This window comes from Lepidochelys olivacea, assembly GCF_965140295.1.
Source record: "Lepidochelys olivacea isolate rLepOli2 genome assembly, chromosome: 2".
NCBI classification, from domain to species: Eukaryota; Metazoa; Chordata; order Testudines; family Cheloniidae; genus Lepidochelys; species Lepidochelys olivacea.
Genome location: NC_140412.1, coordinates 190,169,250 through 190,193,071, shown reverse-complemented (window position 1 = coordinate 190,193,071; position 23,822 = coordinate 190,169,250). Strand labels below are relative to the sequence as shown.

Here is a 23,822-nt window from a genome sequence, read left to right as displayed (position 1 = left end):
CCTTTTCCGTAACTGGTGTTCTTCGAGATGTGTTGCTCATGTCCATTCCACAACCCACCCTCCTTCCCCACTGTCGGGGGGATGGGGGGCACTGCCCCTTACACCGCACCATGCGGGCGCCACTCCAGAGGGTGCCAGAGCCAGTCCCCTACGGATACTGATGAGGGAAAAACTTCCGGCACCGGTGCATGTCGCAAGCACACACACCTAATATGGAATGGACATGAGCAACACATCTCGAAGAACACCAGTTAACTGAAAAGGTAACTGTTTTCTTCTTTGAGGGTTTGTTCAGGTCTATTCCATATTAGGTGACTCCCAAGCAGTGCCAATAGAGGTGGGTAGGAGTTTACGGACGTGTAGATCGCAAAACAGCTCTGCCAAACCCAGCGTCATCTCTGGCCTGTTGAGTAATGGCATAACGAGCAGTGAATGTGTGCACTGAGGACCACGTTAAGGCTTTACAGATATCCTGGATAGGGATATGTGCCAGGAAGGTCGCTGAAGATGCCTGAGCTTTCATAGAGTGGGCTCTGACAATTGGTGGTGGCGGAACCCCTGCCAGGTGGCAACAGGTCCTTATACATGAGGTGAATCAACTGGAAATCCTCTGCAAGGACACCAGAAGGCCCTTCATCCTGTCTGCTATAGCGATGAAGAGCTGAGTTGATTTACGGAACATTGATTTATGGTATGTTCTATGTTGATTTATGGTACGTTTTAAGTAAAAAGCCAAGGCCCTTCGGACATCCAGAGAGTGAAGACCCTCTCTTCACTGGTCTCGTGCTGTTTGGGCCAGAATACCGGAAGATGTCCTGGTTTAAATGGAAGGTGGATATCAACTTCGGCAGGAAGGCTGGGTGGGGCTGCAGCTGAACTTTGTCTTTGTAGAAGACCATGTACGGTGGTTCTGAGGTCAAGGCTTTTATCTCAGAGACCCATCTCTCTGACATCAACATCACCGCCACCAGGAACATGACCTTCCATAACAGGTGGGAAAAGGAGCAGGGACTGAGCGGCTCAAAGGGCGGGCCAGTGAACCTAGAGAGGAACAAGTTAAGATCCCACTGTGGGACAGGAACCCATATCCACAAGAAGAGTCTCTTGAGCCCCCTCAAGAATCTTGACCGTTATGTCATGGGAAAACACTGTCTGTCCTTGGATTGGTGGGTGAAAAGCGGAGATGGACGCTAGATGCACTCTGATACAAGGGTTCTCAAACTGGGAGTCATGACCCCTCAGGGGTTCACGAGGTTATTACATGGGGGGTTGCGAGTGGTCAGCCTCCACCCCAAACCCTGCTTCACCTCCAGCATTTATAACAGCGTTAAATATTTTTTACAGTGTTTTTAATTTATAAGGGGGGGTCACACTCAGGTTTGCTGTGTGAAAGGGGTCTCCAATACAAAAGTTTGAGAACCACTGCTCCAACTGAAGAGTGCGCCAGCCCCTGGTTCCTCAAATGGAGCAGGTAGTCCAGGACAGCCTGTATGGAAGAACGCGAGGGAGAGATGCCACGTTCGGACCCCCAGAGGAAAACCTCATCCACTTGGCCAGCTAAGTCAGTCTAGTTGAGGGTTTTCTACTCCCCAGGAGGACCTGTTGGATGACTTCCGAACAGGCCCGCTCCTCTGGGTTCAGCCACACAGCATCCATGCCAAGAGGTGGAGGGACTCGAGGTTGGGGTGTAGGAGCTGACCGTGGTCCTTTGACAGCAGGTCTGGTCAGTTGGCCAGGGAGGGGCCGCTGACAAGTTCATGAGCGTGCCGAACCAATGCTGGTGAGGCCATGCCGGGGCGATCACGAAAACCGGCGCTTTGTCTCTCTTGTTCTTTGCCAGGACCCTGATTATGAGTGGAATCAGAGGAAATGTGTACATCAGGCTCCTTGACCATGACAGGAGGAAGGAGTCGGAGAGGGATCCCCTGCTCAGACCTCGCCAAGAACAGAACAGATGGCACTTCCTGTTTCCACTTGGGGAGTTCCCCACCTCTGGAAGATCATGCAGGCTACCTCCGGGTGGAGCAACCACTTGTGAGAGGAGAAGTCCTTGCTGAGCTGGTCCGCCAGTGTATTCTTGACACCGGGAAGGAGACAAGCTTCCAGGTGGATTTCGTGGCTGATGCAGAAGTCCCATAGACGGAGTGCCTCCTGACAGGGGGCTGACAAGCGCGCTCCCCCTTGCCTGTTGATGTAGAACATCGAGGCTGTGTTGTCCATCAGGACTCGTACCATCTTGCCCAACAGGTGGGGCAAGAAGACTGCACATCAGCTGGACTGCTTGGAGCTCTTTGATGTTTATGTGCAACTTCGCCTCCTCCGGGGATCACATCCCCCTGTGTCTGGAGGTCGCTGAGATGCACACCCCAGCCCAGGTCCGAGGTGTCCAACTCCAACTCAATGGAGTGAAGGGGGTTGTTGAATGGAACCCCCTCCAGGACTGTCCTGAGGTCGGTCCACCATCACAGTGAGGTAAGTAACACCTGGGGAATGGAAATGATCTTTTCCAGGGGGTCTCGGAACTGGGAATAGATCATACCCAGCCATTGTTGCAAGGGCCGCATCCTAAGCGTGGCATGGCAGACCACGCAAGTGCACGCTGCCGTGTGACCCAGCAGATACAGACACACCCTGGTTGTAGTCAGAGGGAAGGCGGAGACTTCTGCAATGAGGTTTGCCAACGCGTGGAACCTTTCCAGCAGCAGGAATGTTCTGGAGCAGGTCGAGAACCGCTCCGATGAACTCTATCCTCTGCGCCGGCACTAGCATTGACTTTTTGTCGTTTACCAATAGGCCCAGGGATCGGCATGTGGCTTGAAGCACCGTGACATCCCTTTGACTTCACTAGGACCAGGACGTTACTCCAGTTCCTCTATGTATAGATATACCCAAATACATAAGTAAATGGCACGAGTGCATAGCTATAGTATAGTAGAGGCGTGTGGCACTCTACCTCAAGGTAGCACCCTGGAACCCCCATATTGACCACTGTGATATAATTATGATATGTTTCGTACACAGTATGCCTTGTGAGGTATCATTTTAAAAGTCTCAATCTGTTGAACATTACTATCCTGTTGGATTGTATGTACTATCATTGTATGTGAAACGATGAAGTATTGCTATGTGTTTGTTACTGAAATATGGGGTAAGTGGAAAATGCCCACAAATAGCTTTTCAGTGGCAACAAAGAACAACTGACATGACAGATTTACATCAGGACCAGCCAGACATGTGTTGATTGCCCATCAATAAGAATCCACTCTCCCAGAGACTCCTCAGAGAGGGCATGTACCCAATGGGGGTTACCTAGCCCCCAAGTCGCAAAGGCTGGTGCATGTCCACTTTCCTTTAACGAAGTGGCAAACTAATTGATGAGCTTGCACGGTTCAAGGGGAGGTCTTGGGCTGGGTAAAACAGTACATTTCTCGGGTGCAAGTCTGGGGAAATTGGCTGGGGCCTCTCACTGTATAATTCATGAGTGGCATACAGAGCATTCATGCACCTTAGCTGGGTGTGTCCCTGCATGTTGTTGACTGAGTGATCACAGCACCTGGAGGGGTTTTGCTGCTTGTCATTAGCACATTGTGAGAGACAGCCCAGGGAGGAGAATTAATGGGACACAGTGGTCCCACAGTCCAGATTGTACCCAGAGGGTGTGTCACAAGGTGTGTAACTGTTTCCATTTTAAAGATTCTTTTCAATTGCTTATAACTTTCTCAAACTTCATTCTGGCTGAAATTTTCTAGATCTGGTCTCGTGGGAGGGTGAATTCCTTTGGGCAACTTGAAGCAACAATGATTCAACTATTTGTGTGTAGGAAATGTGTAAAAAATACACTTTTGCCATTATAAAAAGTAACACATGATCTTTACTGCACAGCTTTTGTGCTCCAGTCGTCTGGCATAGGAATATAAAAATTGGCAAGGATATAATCCCTAGAATGCAGCTGTGCCTTTCCCTGGGCCAATGAAAATCTGTTTTGATTTAGCTGAGTTATAAGAGCTTAACATGCATGTCTCACAGGCACAGTAGTTTTTAATAATACAACAGAATCCCTCTGATATCCCAGCTCCAGTTTCTCCTGGCTCCCATGGAAAAGGCTCTAGATAACCAATACCTTCCGGCCCCAGTTTCTTCTGATTCCATATGAAAAATATCAAGGTTGTAAAAATGAACCATTCAAGTCAGGAAGTACCTTAAATCTGCTCCCTGTGCATTTACATTATGGCACTCTCTTTAATTACATGTCACTTTTTTTTTTTCTGTAGGATTCCTTCCTCATTCCCTGCAGAAGTTGGAGGGTATGAAGTTAATGAGGCAGAGCAATGAAGATAAAAATAATTCTTGAACAGCTGCTTCATTCTCTAAGCCATGTATTCTGTCATTGAAAGAGGTGGAAAAAGCAGTATGCAGTTATGTTAAAGACATTGAGCAAGATTCTATGGTCAGCTCTGTCCTTGTGCACAGTGGTGCAAAAGGGATGGAATCAGGCTCATCTTTTCTGTTGGGGATATCCCCCATGTGGGCAAGTCTCCAATAGCTATAAACCTGGCATAGCCAATCCCTATATCACTGTCCCTACAGCATTTAGTTCAGCGAGCAGGTCACAGGTGGGGAAGATTTCAGTGGAGCAGTCATGTTAGTCTGTATCCGCAAAAAGAAAAAGAGGACTTGTGGCACCTTGGAGACTAACAAATTTATTTGAGCATAAGCTTTCATGAGCTACAGCTCACTTCATCGGATGCATTCAGTGGAAAATACAGTGGGGAGATTTATATAGACAGAGAACATGAAACAATGGGTGTTACCATACAACTATTACCAGCAGGAGAGTGGGGTCGGGGGGGGGACTTTTGTTGTGATAATCAAGGTGGACCATTTCCAGCAGTTGACAAGAACGTCTGAGGAACAGCGGGGGGGGGGGGGGAGGAGGGGTGGAATAAACATGGGGAAATAGTTTTACTTTGTGTAATGACCCATCCACTCCCAGTCTTTATTTAAGCCTAAGTTAATTGTATCCAGTTTGCAAATTAATTCCAATTCAGCCATCTCTCATTGGAGTCTGTTTTCAAAGTTTTTTTTGTTGAAGAATTGCCACTTTTAGGTCTGTAATCGAGTGACCAAAGAGACTGAAGTGTTCTCCCACTGGTTTTTGAATGTTATAATTCTTGACATCTGATTTGTGTCCATTTATTCTTTTACGTAGAGACTGTCCAGTTTGGCCAATGTACGTGGCAGAGGGGCATTGCTGACACATGATGGCATATATCACATTGGTAGATATGCAGGTGAACAAGCCTCTGATAGTGTGGCTGATGTGATTAGGCCCTATGATGGTGTCCCCTGAATAGATATGTGGACACAGTTGGCAATGGGCTTTGTTGCAAGGATAGGTTCCTGGATTAGTGTTTTTGTTGTGTAGTTGCTGGTGAGTATTTGCTTCAGGTTGGGGGCTGTCTGTAAACAAGGATTGGCTTGTCTCCCAAGATCTGTGAGAGTGATGGGTCGTCCTTCAGGATAGGTTGTAGATCTTTGATGACGCGTTGGAGAGGTTTTTGTTGGGGGCTGAAGGTGATGGCTAGTGGTGTTCTGTTATTTTCTTTGTTGGGCCTGTCTTGTAGTAGGTAACTTCTGGGTACTCTTCTGGCTCTGTCAATCTGTTTCTTCACTTCAGCAGGTGGGTATTGTAGTTGTAAGAACGCTTGATAGAGATCTTGTAGGTGTTTGTCTCTGTCTGAGGGGTTGGAGCAAATGCGGTTGTATCGTAGAGCTTGGCTGTAGACAATGGATTGTGTGGTGTGGTCTGGATGAATGCTGGAGGCATGTAGGTAGGCATAGCGGTCAGTAGGTTTCCGGTATAGGGTAGTGTTTATGTGACCATCGCTTATTAGCACCGTAGTGTCCAGGAAGGAAGTCCAAAAACCAGTTGGAGAACACTTCAAGCTCTCTGGTCACTCGATTACAGACCTAAAAATGGCAATTCTTCAAAAAAAAAACAAAAAAACAACCTTCTAAAACAGACTCCAACGAGAGACTGCTGAATTGGAATTAATTTCCAAACTGGATAAAATTAACTTAGGCTTGAATAAAGACTGGGAGTGGATGGGTCATTACACAAAGTAAAACTATTTCCCCATGTTTATTCCGCCTCCCCACGCTGTTCCTCAGACGTTCTTGTCAACTGCTGGAAATGGCCCACCTTGATCATCAGTACAAAAGGTTTTCCTCCCGCCGCTCTCCTGCTGGTAATAGCTCACCTTACCTGATCACTCTCGTTACAGTGTGTATGGTAACACCCATTGTTTCATGTTCTCTGTGTATATAAATCTCCCCACTGTATTTTCCATTGAATGCATCCGATGAAGTGAACTGTAGCTCACAAAAGCTTATGCTCAAATAAATTTGTTAGTCTCTAAGGTGTGGAAGAGTAGCTGAAATGCACTGTGCTCCAACTACCCACAGCAGGCAGATGGCCCCTTAGGGACTATTGTGAGCTGTGGCAATTTAGAGTAGCCCTAAATCTATACCCAAGCCAGACATCAGGAAGAGAGGCAAGGAGATACAACTGGTTCTCTGATGGTCTCCCTTATCTGCTCCACTCAGCATAAAAGGAGCAAAGCAGAGGATTTGACCTTATATTATAAACACATGTACACAAGGTAGTTGTGTTTTTATTAAGTTGAAAAAATATTAAGTATTAGCAGAATGAAGTGGAAATAAAATATGTATATTTTCTACTTAATCTGCTTTAAGGCATCCTGTTACATTTGGAAACTCACAATGATATGAGTAACAAAATAATGGGCCATACCTCTACTTAGCCCAGGTGAGTTCAGTGTCTGTTAGGAAGTCAGTTACAACTCTCTTAGCCCGGAGGAGAGTCTGTGCCAGCTCCAGAATAAGTCAAGGCCAGCCTTGGGGCTGCTCTAACTTACTCCATTGGGATGTTATGCCAGCTGAGGATCAGCGTGACAAAGCATATCTTAGCCATGCTCCCTCCAGACTCCCAACTTTTCCCACATGCCCCCTACATTCCAGAGATTGGGTAGAGCAGAATGGGGAGGTATCTGTGGCTGACTCTGCCAGCTTTATGCCAATGAAGAGGCAACGCTCCACCAGGAGAATTTTCCACTGGGCAACTACAACCACAGTCTGGAGCTTTCTACCATTTTATGGGAGAAAAGGCCGAGAACAGAAACAGGAATATGTTCCACTATTTTCATGCAACCAATTGACTTCTTTAAAGGTTTTACAACCATTATAATACTAAGACTGATATTCCAGCTATTGTCATCACACTGTCCTTGAAGTCAGGGTGACATGTGCAAAGAATCAAAAGGAATTGTTCCTCCTCAACAGGAATTTTCATGCTCACTTTTTTCTTTTTCTTTTTTTTTTTTAAGATTAATCTCTAAAACTATCACAGTTTCAGAATAAAATAAAATCTGCACAAAAACTCACCTTTGCCTGGGATAAATTCACTCTGCAACACTTCCCTCAGACTACTATTTCCATGCAGTAGTCTATGATTAGGTAGAACATATAAGTGGGAAGCTCCATAAATGGCTTCAGGTGTATAGGTATAGGCAGCTAGCTTCTCTCCTGTTTCTTGGCCATTAACCTGATAAAGAGCAGAAAGTATTTCAGAGCAGTTTTATTGCTAATTTTCTCCATTAAAAGGTCATTTTTTACTTTTCCTTCTGCTGTGACAATTGGTCTATAACTTTTGCCTGATTAGGAATAAACCATGGAAAGTAGATCAAATTATTTTCAATAAAGAATGTTATAAACAAGTGCAAGAGAAACAGATAGACAGACAAAATTAGTCCAAACAGAAAGTCACACACATATTGATATAATCCAAAGACTGTTCAAATTATGTTTGTTAAAAACATATGATGTGGAGCTGGAAGTTAGTGCACCAAAACTGCTGTATCTGATATTAGGCCTAATGGTGTGCAAAATAATGTGGGTCTGGGCTATTCCATCAATCACTCCTTACTAAAAGGAGCAGACTTTAGGGGGAAAGAAAATATAGAAAGAACCGACAACGTGAAATAACAGAAATGGTGGTTACTGAAGCAAGCTTCACCTTCATGGCTTCCATCCCCATGATCTCCTGGGACCTCGGGCCTTCATTACCCTAATCCTGAGATGTCCTGACCAGACTGGGCAAGAGAAAGGGACCCAGACAACATCGCGACCTCTACTGGCTCCAGCTGGGTCCCAAACACCACTTGGGAAGAAAGGGATTGGACTTCAACAGTAGCAGCAGAAGAAGCAACAACTCTAGCATATCACAACTAACTTCTCTTTTACCCAAAAGGATAGTTATTAATACCATCTAAGAGACTGTCAAACAAGGGTGTGTTTCCTTCTAAAAACTCTCTAGCTAAATGGAACCGGAATAAGGCATACTGTTAATACATAATACTTTAGATTTCAAATGTGTTAGCTATTTTTCCTTCTTTTCTGTATCTTTAATAAAAGGTTATAAGGATTTTTAATGGTTGCTGTGGTACTAAGCTGGCCGAGGTCTCTGTGTATCAAACCCATGACCTTGTTTAACACGGTTTATTGTTGGACAGGGACTGGGGTTATGTTAACACCTTTGGCCTATAGAGTCTATCTAACTTAATACAATACCACGCCTTCCTTTCTATTCACATTAAAGGCCCAGTTAATCTATCAGATACACAAGGATAACTCCCAACATCACAGCCAGCTGTGTATTTGAGGGCAGCCTTAGAGGCTAACTCTCCAGAGCTCTAATCCTGACTCAGACACCATCTCTCTCTGTGGCCTTGGAAAAGAGAATCTTCGTGCCTCTGTTTCCCCATCTGTAAAATAGGGATAATCATACTTAAGAACCTCTTTGGGTATTTAGCCTTATCCAGTGCCTACACAAGTCAATGGAAGCCTTTCCATTCACTTCAATTAGCACTGTATCAGACCCATTCTGAGATCATCATAGTTAATGTTTGCAAATCACTTTGATGTATTATAAGGAAATGACTAACGACTTTATGCACAGTAAGCATTATTTAGGGACTGGTGTATTCCGTGGCTACAGAATTTACCATGAAAATCTATTCCTTGCCACAGCCTTGTGCTCCAGAAGCTAAACTTTCATTTAAAAAACAAAGAAAAATTATGGCTATGCCCCTAGTGGTAATGAAGATAATCTTGTTCTTCTGAGTCTGCAGGCATCCTGTGACAATAGTTCTGACAGAAATTGCCCCATTATTCATCTAAATGAGGTGCTGAATCTGAAATCTAAACAGAATTTTAAACTGTTTCCATCTCCAGCCTCCCCACTGACATTTCTACAATGAAGTTAAATGATGCAGATTTTTGTACTTACAACACATAATGAAAACTGGAAAAGATGGCAAAATACAAAATAAATTAAGTGTAATATGTGACTAACACTGGGGACACTGTACTGATATTTATTTTCATATTTTATTAATTAAAAACCTCCTTTTTAAAATTTAAATGAAGCTACTGCAGAATTGCTACAGAATTTTGGTCCAAGTAAATGCTCTAGCACATGGAGCCCTCAGAGGAGATTTTCATATGCACATCGAGGCATACATTTACAGAAGCCTCTAACTAAGGTAGCCTGTTTTTCAGAAGTGCAGAGCCCCTTTAAGGTATTTCAATTTGGGCTCCCAGAAATTAAAACAAACACCTAAAGTCATTAGTCATTTATGAAATGTTAGGTCATAGCAATTAGGCACCTAACTCTTACCGAAGTGATTGGGAGGTAGGTACCTAACACCATTTGTACCTTTGAAAATCTCTCACTTGATCATCATCGAGTCATTTCACTTTTGCATCTTTCCAAAAGGATGTCAAATATTCTCTTTTTTCTGTGAACAGAGCACAGGGCAAAGTGTACCTGTACTTTTCTTAAGTTCTCCTTACCTACCTACCTATTTTATCCGGCACTTTTCTTTAGGTTCCTCAGTATCTAGTTTGCATTAAACGTAGTACTTACAATAAATAGTACTTTCAATATAAAGAGGCTCAATTTAGCACAGATTTCCGAAGAGTGGAGTTCTTCCATTGCCAGTGGAAGAAAAGAAAAAACAAACAAATCTCTTACCCCTGTTGCTCTACTGATATCTACAGGTTTGAGGGGTATATATGTGCACCCTCAACAACCCCTGTTGCTTTAAAAAGTTTCGCTGGTCATGCGGGTTGGCAGGACTCAATGTTAGCAAGAAAAACAAATATTAAGCAAAGAAAGCTTCTGTACCTAAAGCATTTAACCAAAAATAGTTTTAAAGACTCAGCTGCAAAATACTACTGGCTTTTCTTTAGTCCTACTAAGAATTAAAATAGTTTCGTATGGTTTTTGTCCCAAGAGCTAACAACCACATTAGCAAAAACACTTATACTTGATGCAGCTGGCTTTTCTTGGGAATGGCTGGAGATGAAAGTTAGATATGTATAACTTCTCAGCACTCTTCAGTGGACTTTGTGGACCCTAGGACACACAGACAGAACTGAACAGCTACAGGGTTCCAAACTGCTGAACTCAAACAACAAATTTTGGTGAAGGATTTCAGTTTCTTGCTTTTTATACTAATGAGAAGCTACTAAAATGTTACTAAAAAAAAAAAAAAAGGAGGACTTGTGGCACCTTAGAGACTAACAAATTTATTTGAGCATAAGCTTTCGTGAGCTACAGCTCATTTCATCGGATGCATACTACCTTTCTCCCATGAATAAATTCCAGTACAATGAACAACAGGAGCTTTTAAAATGTGACTCATGAATCGGATATGATCATTACCAGAACCCTCAGAAACACAACTCAACATACCTGTCCTCTTTATTTTATCTTAACCCTACATATCTGTTTTTTTACTCCATCCAGTGGTTAAATGTAGTCTCATGACATTAGCTTTCCATTAAACCTGTTATATTTAAGTAATCTCACATCTTAATTTGCTTTGGGTTAGAATTGTGAATTCTGATCAGCCATAGATTTGGGTTATTAAGTAAAAGTTCACTTACAAAAATACTAAGGTCTGCCACAATCTTTCTGCAGGAAATCTTCAATGAACTTTGAATGTTATAGTGCAGTAAGAATAAAAATGATGCAAAGTGTTACATTCAATAAACACATCTATATAAACACACACATAAACAATATGTAATAGTATCCTTAACTTTCAAAAGTCTTCTAGATATTAAGAGAAATCCCATTATGCATTTCAGTCATTTTGCATAATCCACACAAAGAAAGGGATGGTCAAATTTCTGACTCACCTTTAAAATGAAGTCAAGATAACATCCAACACAATCACCTATCCAGTTTGCTTGCATTTCCTTTATACCATACCACTCAGGGAGATCAGACAAAGAATCAAGCATGGCCTGGCACAATATAAAGGAGGTGTTAAGAACTATAGCTTATATTAAAACACATACATTAACACTTTTAAATTTAGTTCTATAAAGAGGCACAGCAGTAGAGCTGCAGGAGTAAAAACATGAACAAGGTGTTCTTGCACTATAGCTCCCCTCAATTTCATATCTTTCACGAACTAGTGAAACATGGCAAAGGCCATAAAAGTGGTGAAATCAATTGTTTGAGACATAGCTTCCTTATGGCAGTCTTAAACAGCGAACACAGGAACACTAGGAAGAAAAAGTAAACAAGGAAAGATACCACTTTAAATCTGTGTTAATTGTAGTCCTGATCCTGAAAACATGCATGTGATTGGTCCTGTTGAGCACAACGGGACTGTTCATATGCATATGTGTTTGCAGGACTGAATGCTATATTTGGACTAGTTCTCTAGTCAATAGCCTAGAAATTGTATTCAGATAGGTCACATTTATTTATCCTAAATTTTTCAAACTCAACTAGTTGTCATACTATAACAATGAGATTGACGCTGTCCTTCAGTTTTACACACCTTATGAGATTTTTGTAATTTTATTTATATTTTACCTAACACAACAGGCCCAATTCTGAATGGGACGGACCTCTGGTTGCTATTGCAATACAAATAATATTAACCGACAATAATGGTGAATATTAAATGTAAAATGTTATGTTAATACAATATTACAGATAAGATTCTACCCACATAACAAAGAAGAAATTCACAGCGATGGTTCCCACATTATCCATTATTTTCTTCCCATCCATAATGTAGCAGTTTGCATTAATGTAACTCGTATGCAGTTTGTGTACATTTATATAGTCAGTTATAGACATATTGCTTTCTTAGTGTGTGCGCTCAGGCACACAAACAGCATGGCAACATTCTGATTGCTGTTGGAAGCATTGTGTTAAATCTCAGAGTAGCAGCCGTGTTAGTCTGTATTCGCAAAAAGAAAAGGAGTACTTGTGGCACCTGAGAGACTAACCAATTTATTTGAGCATAAGCTTTCGTGAGCTACAGCTCACTTCATCGGATGCATCCGATGAAGTGAGCTGTAGCTCACGAAAGCTTATGCTCAAATAAATTGGTTAGTCTCTCAGGTGCCACAAGTACTCCTTTTCTTTTTTGTGTTAAATCTGCTCATTTTGTCGACAGAATTTGCAAAGGTTTTTTTAATTAAAGAAACACAAAGAATTTAAACAAAGGGGGGTATAATGGAAACCCCATCTCAATCTATACTTCATAAGATTTGACATTTTTGCTAAGAGTATTCCAGCACTGTCCAAATCTTTTACCTTGGCAGAAATACAGCTGGAGGCATGAGTCAGACAGAAAGACAGTTGATACAATGTTCAGTAGTTAATTTCTAAGTAGAGGAAGTCAATATGCTGTATCACTTATCCTTAAATTGCACAGCTCCAACATGAAACATGAAAGCCTTTCATTATTTTGTTAATTTACAATTACCAGGGAACATGGATCATTCATACTATATGTCACTAATTAGGCTCCACTTCACAGAATATAATTACTGAACACACAATTTGCTCTTTTCAATTATTATATTTTAATTATATTAAAAATGTCAAAAATTATATACTTAAAACATGCTACAAATGCTAGCTGCTGGCTACTGATGTTTTTACTATGATTCACTCTATGATTCACAATATAATACATTTTCGTCATCCACACTCCATAGCTAAATACTGTTTTGGATTATTATTCCTTATTAGATTAACCTTCTTTTACATCCTCAACTAACCACTTCCTTTTCTGCTGATTTATAGCTATAAGAATGCTAAGCTGCTGCTGCTGCTTTTAAAAAAAGTTATGTAATAACTTTAGTGAAATATAAAACCAGCAATTCCTTTTACTGTTCCATGTACTGTTCTAAATGTTCATGTTAAGACTATTTACCTTGCTTAGTGTCCTGTTCCAAAGAATACTGGGCTCTATCTACAGTGAATACTGAGTGCTTACATATAATAACCCAATGCAAGGAATGCAGCGTACAAACCAATGAGTGGATAATTTCTTTTAAAATAATTATATATAAATACATTTTAAGAGTGTACAAGTAGGTCAACAGACACAGGACTGGCTAGACAGATACTGTTCTCTTCAAAATCCACTGCATGACTATTAGGATTTTCTTTATAATTTTAACATAGCCCCTAATTCATGTCCATTCCACGCACACAAACAGTCAACCCGAGTGTGGTAGAGATTTAACTTGTGTTGGCTGGCCCATTAGAAAATATAAACTACAGATCAGGTTAGCACGATTCCTCAGATGATAATCACTTTGTGCAGCTAATCCAATCACACTGTGCAGCCTGAGTGTTATTTTGCAGTGTGGATGGCCTCTGTGTGTACATCTACAATGCAATAAAAGACCCACGGCATGAACACAGCTGACTTGGGCTTGCAGGACTCGTGCTGCAGGCTATACAACTGCAGTGTAGAGGTTTCAGGCTGAAGCCTGGGCTCTGAGACCCTCCTCTCTCACAGGGTCTTAGAGTCTGGGATTCAGCCCAAGCCCGAACATCTACACTGCAGTTTTATAGCCCTGCAGCCTGCGAGCCCAAGTCATCTAACCTAGCTCTGAGACTCAGTGCTGTGGGGTTTTTATTGCAGCATAAACATACTCTGTGGTATGTCTACACTGCAACGTAAGTTCCGGGTTAGTGGGACTCAACTCAGCAGACCCTGGGTTTGAGAACCCTGTGCTTGAGCATCTACACTGATTGCCAACGAAAGGTTAAGAGTTTTTTAACCCAAGCCCAAATCTGGGGCTCCAATGTTCGCACTGCAGTACACAGATCTGAGTCCAAACTACTGTATCCCAGACATCCCAATGTCCTCCTGAAATGTGGCTGCTTTAGCCCCTTGTTCATGGTGCAGTGTGGGAAAATTTGACTGTCCACACCGCATGTTACAGGAAATTTGGACAGCCCGCCAACACAGCCTGATAAGTTGTCATTTTGGTCTGTGTACTCCCAGCTACTGGAGCCAGCAATATGGAGGTATCGCTATTTCAGAAATTTCTCTTGCTCGGGCTTTTGCTCCTGTTTCAGGATGTGGGCAGCGCTTCCAAGTGATGCTGCTGGTCCGTTTGGCAGCATTTTCTGACCCACCAAAGGCACTTGACAGAACTAATGATGCAGCAGCAGCAGGAAGAGGAGGAGGAGAACGACGACAGAAATGGTAGACTTGAAGTGAGTGATGCTGCTCATTTCGGGGGGAGGGATAGCTTAGTGGTTTGAGCATTGACCTGCTAAACCCAGGGTTGTGAGTTCAATCCTTGAGGGGGCCATTTAGGGATCTGGGGCAAAAACTGGGGACTGGTCCTGCTTTGAGCAGGGGGTTGGACTAGATGACCTCCTGAGGTCCCTTCCAACTCTGATATTCTATGATTCTATGACACTCAGTATAACCACTGATGCCCCCTGACATAGAACACTACACTGCAAAGCATTAGGGCTCAAACCCTGGGTCCCACATTGACTTGGGCTTGGACCCTCCACTCTTGCAGAGTCCTAGGACCCTGAGTCTAAGCCAGAGTCTGAGATATTTGTGTGTAGACGAAAGGGGGGTTAGAGCTTGAGCATAAGTCTGAGCTCTGGCTTGTACTGCAGTGGAGACATACCTTCTCACTCAATCTAGACTAACTTGAGTGTAAATAACTAGAGTTAACTCTGCAGTGAATACACAGCCTTATACACTTTGTGAGCACAGAAAATTCTTCACATAAGTGTGTGCCTGCACGGTGCTCCGCACCACTGAAAATCAAGACACTTATTTGGGTGCCTGAAATATGGATTTAGGAGTCGAACTTCAGGTATCCAAGTTTGAAAATTCTGGTCCCTCACTTTGTTTTCAAACAGGGAAGACACATTTTGGAACCATAGAGAAAATATAAATAAATGTGGCCAAAAGCTAGTTCTGTAATTAGATTAGACACCAAAAACAGCAGGGAAAATAAAGGCATCCACTGGCAGAGCAAAGTCTGAAACAAAAAATTGAATAAAATCAAATGCGATAAAGTGACAAACAGAATGGACGCAAGGAGAAAGGTTAAGTGACCTAAGACAAATAAGGGTGTAACAAAAGTTTAAACTGAACTCTGGCAATACACACACTAACAAAATGAACAAAGAAATACAAATCAGGAGTCAGGGTATGTCTACACTAGAAACGCTGCTGTTGCGCTGCTGCAGTGCTGTTGAATAGACACTGATTACAACAACAGAAGGGGTTCTTCCATCGCTATAGTAAATCCACCTCTCCAAGAGGCAGTAACTAGGTTGACGGAAGAATACTTCCACTGATCTAGCAATGTCTACACAGGGGCTCAGGTCAGCTTAATTACGTCATACCAGGTGTGAAATTTTTCAGAGCCCTGAGCAATGTAGATAAATTGACTTACTTTGTAATACAGACCAGCCCAAACATAAGTAAGGTACCAAAGAACTGGAAAGATTAAAGAATGATCACATTCATAACCAAGAAAATGACAGAAATAAATCTACATTTGCTGGGGAAGAAAAAGGAAATAGTAAAGAATATCAGTACCAGATCAGAAAAAGTGACTGAGATATGAGAGCATCTTCCAGGGGTGGACATGATCTGAATATTTTTGAGGAAAGTGGTTAGAAAGGTAGGGGAATGATTTGGCAGACATTTTTAAAATCTTTCTCAGAAATACTTGTGATTTGTAAATAAGCTAATTTAACACATATATAAGAAAGCTAAGAGATCAAATAAACTACACACTTGACTCTCTAACCAGCTGCAGAGAAGATCCTGGAAACTCTAGTCAGAGACAGAATGCAGAAACACTTAAAATGCTATCAATTTATTAACATGTTTCATACATTTGTAATCTTCCCACCCCCCACCACAACACACACACACACACACACACAAAATCACAAATATGTATATATTACATATATTTGTGTGTTTTAAATATATATTTAAAGCTATACAATTTAATTTAAAGAGGCAATTGTCTAACTTGTTTAGACCTGAAACTTTCCTGATATTATGGTTGATATAATCCAGTGTGGAATTTCCTGTAGATTGTAAAATATCTCTTTAAACTTTAAATATCATTAACTCTGTTATTCTTACTGCTGATACTTAAAAAAAATCACTTCCCATTTTGTTGGGATTCCTTAAATAACATGGAGCCATTTTCTGCCCTCAGAAATAAGTGTACAGTTCCCACTAGAGCCAACAGCTTCGTAGAATTTGTTAACTAGCTACTAGCTAACACTAGAGAAACAACCAACAGTAGTAGGTCTAGCACACAGAGAAATAAACATAACAGCTATCATACTGACTTCTGCAACAAATGAAAAACAGAAAATACTATCTGCCAAATGGAGAAGGATAAAACTGTCAGGGACATAAACTCCATCTTCACATTTAAGAAGAAGCTTTTAAAAGAGAAACTTGAAGAAAATAAGTAGCAGATTCTCTTTCTAGATGGAACTCTCCCTCCCTTTGGTTGGCCTAGAAGGAAGGAAATTTACAATACAGATACAGCACCACAAGAAAAATAACTCTCTAACACCAGGAAGGAGGAGTACAGTAAATGAGATCAAAACGTTAGAATAGTGCAAGTCCAAGGAAGGTTATGGAAGTCAGAAGGGCAGATTTAAAGGTCAGTGAGAATATCATCCTTTGAGATGGTCCCACTTTCAAGTAAGAGAGTAGCACCACTCTGTTACTTTCTGAAGGTTAAAAGGTACCAATTTTAAGCAGATCTAAAAGAAGGAATTGTAATAATTGACATGGGAAATGCAAGGCATGAATAACAATCTTCAATAGAAACAAAGTCAAAGTAAACCCAGGTCAAATTTTGGTAGTCTAGCCAAGAATTATATGGTAATAGAGCCTATACATAGCAATCTATTCAAATAAATTCAGGGTACAGAGACTTAAAACAAACATTTTCCCAATAGTTTCCGAACAAAGAAGAGATCCCTCCTCTGTTGCACTAAAAGGGATGGGCTGGAGTGGGGTGACAGATTTTAAAATAAAGAAAACTGAATCTCTATCTGACTTTAGGGAAATATGAATTTTATGACAGATGGATGCCTGATATCATATCCTTACTGATACAAAGAGTTTCAATACTTCAATGACAGTAAATGAAGTAAACAGACATTTCCTACCCTATGAGGAAATCAAAACTTAACATGTAAGATGTAAAACCAAAACTTTTTATTCTACTTACAGATGACACTTATGAAATTGGATGATTGAACTGCTCCACAAATATAAGAGAGGATAACACAAAGAAGTGGGCAAATGATTTTACTTCAAAAGTATTCAATTTATTAACAAACAAAAATGTCTTACACTTAAACACAAAATAGTGGGGAAAAGTGCTGGGTTTGAAATCACATTAGTAGGAAGCCATGGGTATACTCAAGATCTGTTAAATTTAAACTGGCAAAATTTAAGTTCTTACCTATATTTACCCATACTCCCAATACAGTAACTGAATATAATTCAAGTATTATGGTGCAACAGAAAGTCATTTGCTATAATTTAACACACAACAATATGGTGGCAAATAAAGATAACATTACATATATTTCATCTATTTAATACTCTACTGAAGTATTTCCAACTCGTCTTTTTTTTTCTTACAGAACTGGATTTTTAATTATTTTTCCCAATCTCTTATTATTTTATTCCTCTACCTTCAATTGCTTCTTTCTACACTACTATAGGTCACACTTAAATCTTATTTCCCAAGTGTGAAGTATTCTGAAAAAATATATATATACACACAAGGAGAAATAACATTGGTACTGTACCTGCTTCAAAATCTCACTAGCAAGGGCCTCAATTCTCAGCAGTTTTTGCCTCTTTCTATATTCTGTAACTGGTTGTCAATAAACACTGCTGCCTGACCAGATACAACTGAGATAAATAAAAGACAAGATAATTAAGTTCCTAAAATAGTCAGCTCTCTCTCTCTTTATGTCACTGAAGAGAATTTTTTCCCATATTCTTTAGTCACAAATGTACCACTTGGAGAAAACTGGAAAAAACAGTCATATTCATTCTACAAATCCGACTTCAAGCACTGCAATAGATTAGTTGTTTCTATTTAAAAAAATTAATCCTGAAAGTCCATTGCTTTAGTTACTATTATAGTAGGAATTTAGATCTATAGTGTTGTAGCATTTAATGCTATACTTTATTTATATTAAGCCTGAAAGAACTGCCTGGCCTGGATGCCTACAAGTAATTCCTGTGTTGCTGTGTGGGGGATATGGGTTCACTCCTTGCGTTAACAAGTGCCAAGAGAGCTGTGGAGACAGTGCTGTGGGCCCCTGTACGGGAGACAGTGCTTTACATGACTCAAGAGTAAGGGCTCCAAAGGGATTTGTATCCACCCCATTCAGCCAGAGGGATGGTAAATCTGACAGAACCTTAAGTGCGGGAAGCAGAAAATTCCAGAGTCTGAAAAATTAAAGATTAAAAGGCAACTTTTTTATTCTCCTCACGACTGAGCCTTTATCTTACATTATGCACTTTAGCTGAGATACTGTCAAGATCCCTTCTCCACTAAAAGGCAAGTATTTGGTTTTATTTTATTGTGGAGTAAGGGGGCAGCCATTCTGCACAGTACCACAGAAATAAAACAAGAAAAATATTCAAGAAACAAGAAATCAGGACACACAAGACTAGTTATATACTGCAATACTTTTCTATGGCAGAACAAACCATTAATACAAGTTAATCAGAATTTGCTTTTAATCTGAGCATTCTCTCCTTGTAAGGATTTTGTGTTAATTATTAATCCCACCTGTGCTCATCACTCACAAATTTCACTTTTTTCAGCATGAAATGCTGTTCTAAATACTGGCAAATAAAATCATACAGTAGGAAATAAGCATTATTTTCTTTTTAAATCTGTGATATTTTTCAAGATTTCCTTTGTCCTTGATACTAACAGCACAATCAAAGGTTTTCCATGGAGCACAGAATTCTAATTCTAAAGGCAAATCAATATGGGATTTAACAACACTGAAATATTTCCTTCTGTTGCCTCACTCAAATTAGACAGTTCCTCAGTTGCCTTTTTCTTCATATCTGAGATGTAATTTATGCACTTTAACAAACCATATGCATCCATGAATACACTCACAGTGACACCCACTTAGCTCTCTACCTCAAAAAGAGGCAAACGGAGGGACAGCAGTGGAACTCCCATGATTCCACAGAGTGTGGATGTTGGTAGAGCTGAATGCCTAACCCCTGGCCAGAAGGTACAAACTCCTGTGTGCTGGAATCCTTCTTTGAGGGGTTTCCGTACACAATGCTGAGAAAGGGACTGTTAGGTGTAAGGGCAAGCCAAGGGAAAAGCTGAAACTGAGCTGGTAGGTCCCTTCACTGACCATTTCTCCATCCATGGGTTGGGTAGGAAGCTATGCCTAAAACTTCATAATGTACTATCCAGCTACTCAACCTATATACCACAGGAAGGATGTGCCTCTAAATATCTGTTTAAAAAACATGCACTCAGAGAGATCAATTCTCAGCATTAGCTATAAACTTAACTGTGGCAGGATTTTGTGGTTCCTGCCAATTTCCACACTTTTAAAATAAGTATAAATATATTACCCTAGAGTTGGACAAAAAACAGGGATATGAATTCATGAAAAAAAAATAATTTTGAAGTTATTTCTGTTTTGCAACATTTGAAATGTATCTATTTTCTGTTCTTTGGTGATGAGTTTTTAAAACCAAATATCAAAACGTTATTGAAATTTTCATAGCACCCCTTCAGGAGAGGGCAGGGCTAACAAAGGCCAACCTTACATATCATGATTTGAAGACTTAGCTGGCTGTGCATAAAAAATAACTATACCATTTTACAGTTGTATACAGAAATAACTAACAGATAGCTTTTTCAATGAATCTGCATACAGTCCTAGCTGAGTAACCATAGTAACTAAATATTTTGGTGTAAGATTCTAAAATGCACAGATAACAGTTTGAATAATAATGCCATCAGTTAAGCCCATTATACTTTTACCAAAGAAATTTGTCAAAACAAAAAAGCTAATTAAAATTTACTTTTTTTAAAAAAAGGAATCTATAAATGTTACTTGACAGTATCTAAAGTTTACCGATAGTTTTGAAAAATGAGAGAACATGGGCATGATTACTTAAAATAGTATCGGCATAGTCAACAAATAAGGGGTCCTGCTACAAATTTAAAGCATTGTCACTCTTTCTATGCTTGAAAATGTGTCATCACTGGTGAAGTGCCATATGAGCAAACAGCATTTTTGTTCAATTTTTTTTTCTTTATTTTAAGAAATGAATGAATATAGGTGCAGTAACAATAACCAATTCTAAAAACAAACCAAAAAACTCTCCTGACATACTGGAAGCCTAAAGAACGTTGTGCAGAAACAAGGTACACTTGATTAATGCAACATCCAAGGTGACTGCATAACACATCATTGACCCTTTGTGCATGATTGCTATGCGGTGGGTTACTTAAGCACATACTTGGAGGTTAAGCAAAAGTAGTAGCCAGGAGAAAAAAGGGAGAAACAGTATCACAGAGAAAGCAAGTGGATTCAAAAGAGGAGTGTAGATAAACAGAAAGATGATCTACCGATAGTATGTGCCTTGATTGTTTATATTAAATGGGTAATGATCAAATATTTTGTAGAAGCTTCAAGGAGGAAAAAGAATTTAAAAAATATAATTAATGATTATTCAGTCCCTGTTGTTAGCTGAAGATTCACATGACAAGTGAAGGGAGAAGAGACTCTGACAGGGTTACTCAACTCAAATATATTTTAAAACACTGATCCTTACCTATAAGAAGCACGTGTGAAAGGCAAACCTAATCTTCCTGATTGGCCATATATGAGAAAAAAATAAAAACTGGATATAAACAAATAGCACCTAATGGTGAAAACAAACCATTCCCATTTTTGACTTTTCCACTGCTGAATCCTAAACCAGTTATTTAGATCTCTTACTTTAGAGGAGGAGGAGAAAACAAATAGGAATAATAGTGTCTGCGTGCATGCATGCATAACATTATCCTGCTAGCTTGATGAAGACCTGAAGAAAGATTTTATGGGGTGAGGTCCAAAAACCTCATACTCTCACCTTTGCATAAACTGTAGTTTTGATAAACCACTGTCTGAGGTACTTCTGTTCCACTTTTGCTCCTGAACGCCACGAACAGCCATTTTCATCCACCTGTTCATTTGCTAGAACAGTCTGATCCACTGGGTCCCAATTAACCATGGCCTAAAAACGTTTCAGGAAACAAAGTACTAGTTTTAGTATATGTGTCACAAAAAGTGGATCTAACTTCTCAGATATTGACAGTACTCAGTACAAAGATAGTTTCCAAGGCTCCCATGATCTCTGCATAAAAATGTCCATTAGAGTCATCTCCATGAATTGAGACTCAACTGAGGATCTGTTGGACACTGTGCTCTTCAGAACTCAAAGGCCAACAGTGAAGCCTGCTACCTTTCTACAGAGTTAAGACACATACAGTTGGATTGATTGTACTAACAAATTGTACTAACTAACCCAAGGGCATTTGTTATCTTCAATAATGAAGTTAAAACACTACTGAACATCATTCTCATTGACTTTACAGAGCAAGAATATAGTCTGAAGTTAAATAGGCTGGTACTGATCCAAAAGCTCTGGGGGTAAGTATGAGGAAAATTTATAGCTAAGGAGCTCTAACCTGAGAGGATGAAGAATCACATATAAAAATGTTCAATAAGTAATACTGGTCAGCTGTAAATATAAGTAAGTTAAACAGAGTTAACATTTCCTGCACTGAATTTGACTACTCAATGTAGGTTATTTTAGATATCACGCTCTCCTATTTATATCAATCCAAGTAAGCTAGAAAATACAAAATGGTACAGTGGAGAAAATATCTGTGTTCAAGTCCAGCCTTAATCACATGTATGCAATTTGTGTTTCGGCCTAAATCACAAATACTGCATGTTATACACAGCAGAAAAAGACATGCATAATTTTGAAAGATTGGAACCTCTACTGTTTATAATAAGAGATTGAAGGAATCTCATGGCATGGTAAATGAAAGAGATATGCTAACAGGCATTTATTAAAAAAAAAAAACATGAACGGAAATTTAAACAAGAAAAGAATAATAGCAACTGTGAAAATCAATCCACCATATAAAGCATCATTTAGTAACTTCAGCTGAGCTATACAAAGTGACTTACAGGCAAATTGACTTACAGCTCTGCTCCACAATGTTTTATACATTAACACATTATTTGAAATAAATTAAATAAACCTATTATGTAGGGGGAAGACTCAAAATCTCAGAATTTAAATAAATAACTATTTTCTCTCTCATGTTACTGCATTTTGAATATTTATCATCATTCTCCTTTCAAAATATCCCAATTTCAAAACTTTTTTTTCTTCTTAAACACAATGCCTGTGCTTGGGAAGCAGCAAAAACCACTTCACAAATTGTGTGAAGGGAAATACTGTAGCATATCGTTGCTTGATTCCCTTCCCCTTAGGAATACTATTGTTAGTAACAGTGACTTTTTATGCATCATCTGATTGCCTGCATTGATTTATACAATATAAATGATGACAGAATGAATTAAATATAGATATTTTTGATAAAAAATTTAAATTCCTATCTTCAAATCACGCTCACATGAATACAAGAATTTCATGGGAATTCATGCTTAATGTGATTCAGCTACCTTTTATCTTTAACCTACAAATAAGGTCAAACTTTTTTTAAATTAAGAAGATATTTAATATCAGACCATGCAAGATTAATTTATTACAATCCATTTTCAAAGCCAATCAAAATACATATCTTCAATAATGGTATATCACATTGTAAATGTGACTCTAAAAATAGTGACCATTTTATTTATAAAGAACTCCCTAACAAGATGATTAGACCACTGCAAAGTTAAAATAAAACACTGATGAACATAAAACAGACAATATTAAAAAAATAATAAAATGCTAAAAAGCCAAAATGAAGCAGTATCAGTATGAACTAGTTTTCTTTTGTTAAATAACTATGACCCAAAGCTGGGAAGAAATGGGATGATTTTGGTTTGCTGATATTGAAGAGAAGCATATATGTTGAAATCTTGGATTATGATTAAACTAGCCATGAGACAGTGGTGTTAATTAGCACTACTACACAATCTAGAACTTTTCAAATAGGAAACTCCATCACAATCAATGAAGAAAAAGATAGAGCAACAACACATGTAAGTCAATAGTTGAAAGTCATAATCAGGGATTTAAAGCTGTGTTTTGTCCCTTCTGTCTCACTACTGCATCCTCTCCACTTGTGTTCAGAACTCATGCAGTCTC

At 39.7% G+C, this 23,822-nt stretch overlaps 1 protein-coding gene across 2 annotated transcripts in view; it reads right to left on the bottom strand.

Annotated features, from left to right (window-relative positions):
- Positions 1-23,822, bottom strand: part of LARS2 (leucyl-tRNA synthetase 2, mitochondrial) — a 107,858-nt gene that overhangs the window by 42,066 nt on the left and 41,970 nt on the right. For both annotated transcript variants that reach the window (XM_084621300.1, XM_084621299.1), the window contains 3 exons: positions 21,579-21,722; positions 11,287-11,394; positions 7,465-7,624 (listed from right to left, as the gene is read on the bottom strand). In XM_084621300.1, coding sequence (XP_084477426.1) covers positions 7,465-7,624; positions 11,287-11,394; positions 21,579-21,722 — 412 coding nt within the window. The remainder of the gene's footprint in view (positions 1-7,464; positions 7,625-11,286; positions 11,395-21,578; positions 21,723-23,822) is intronic.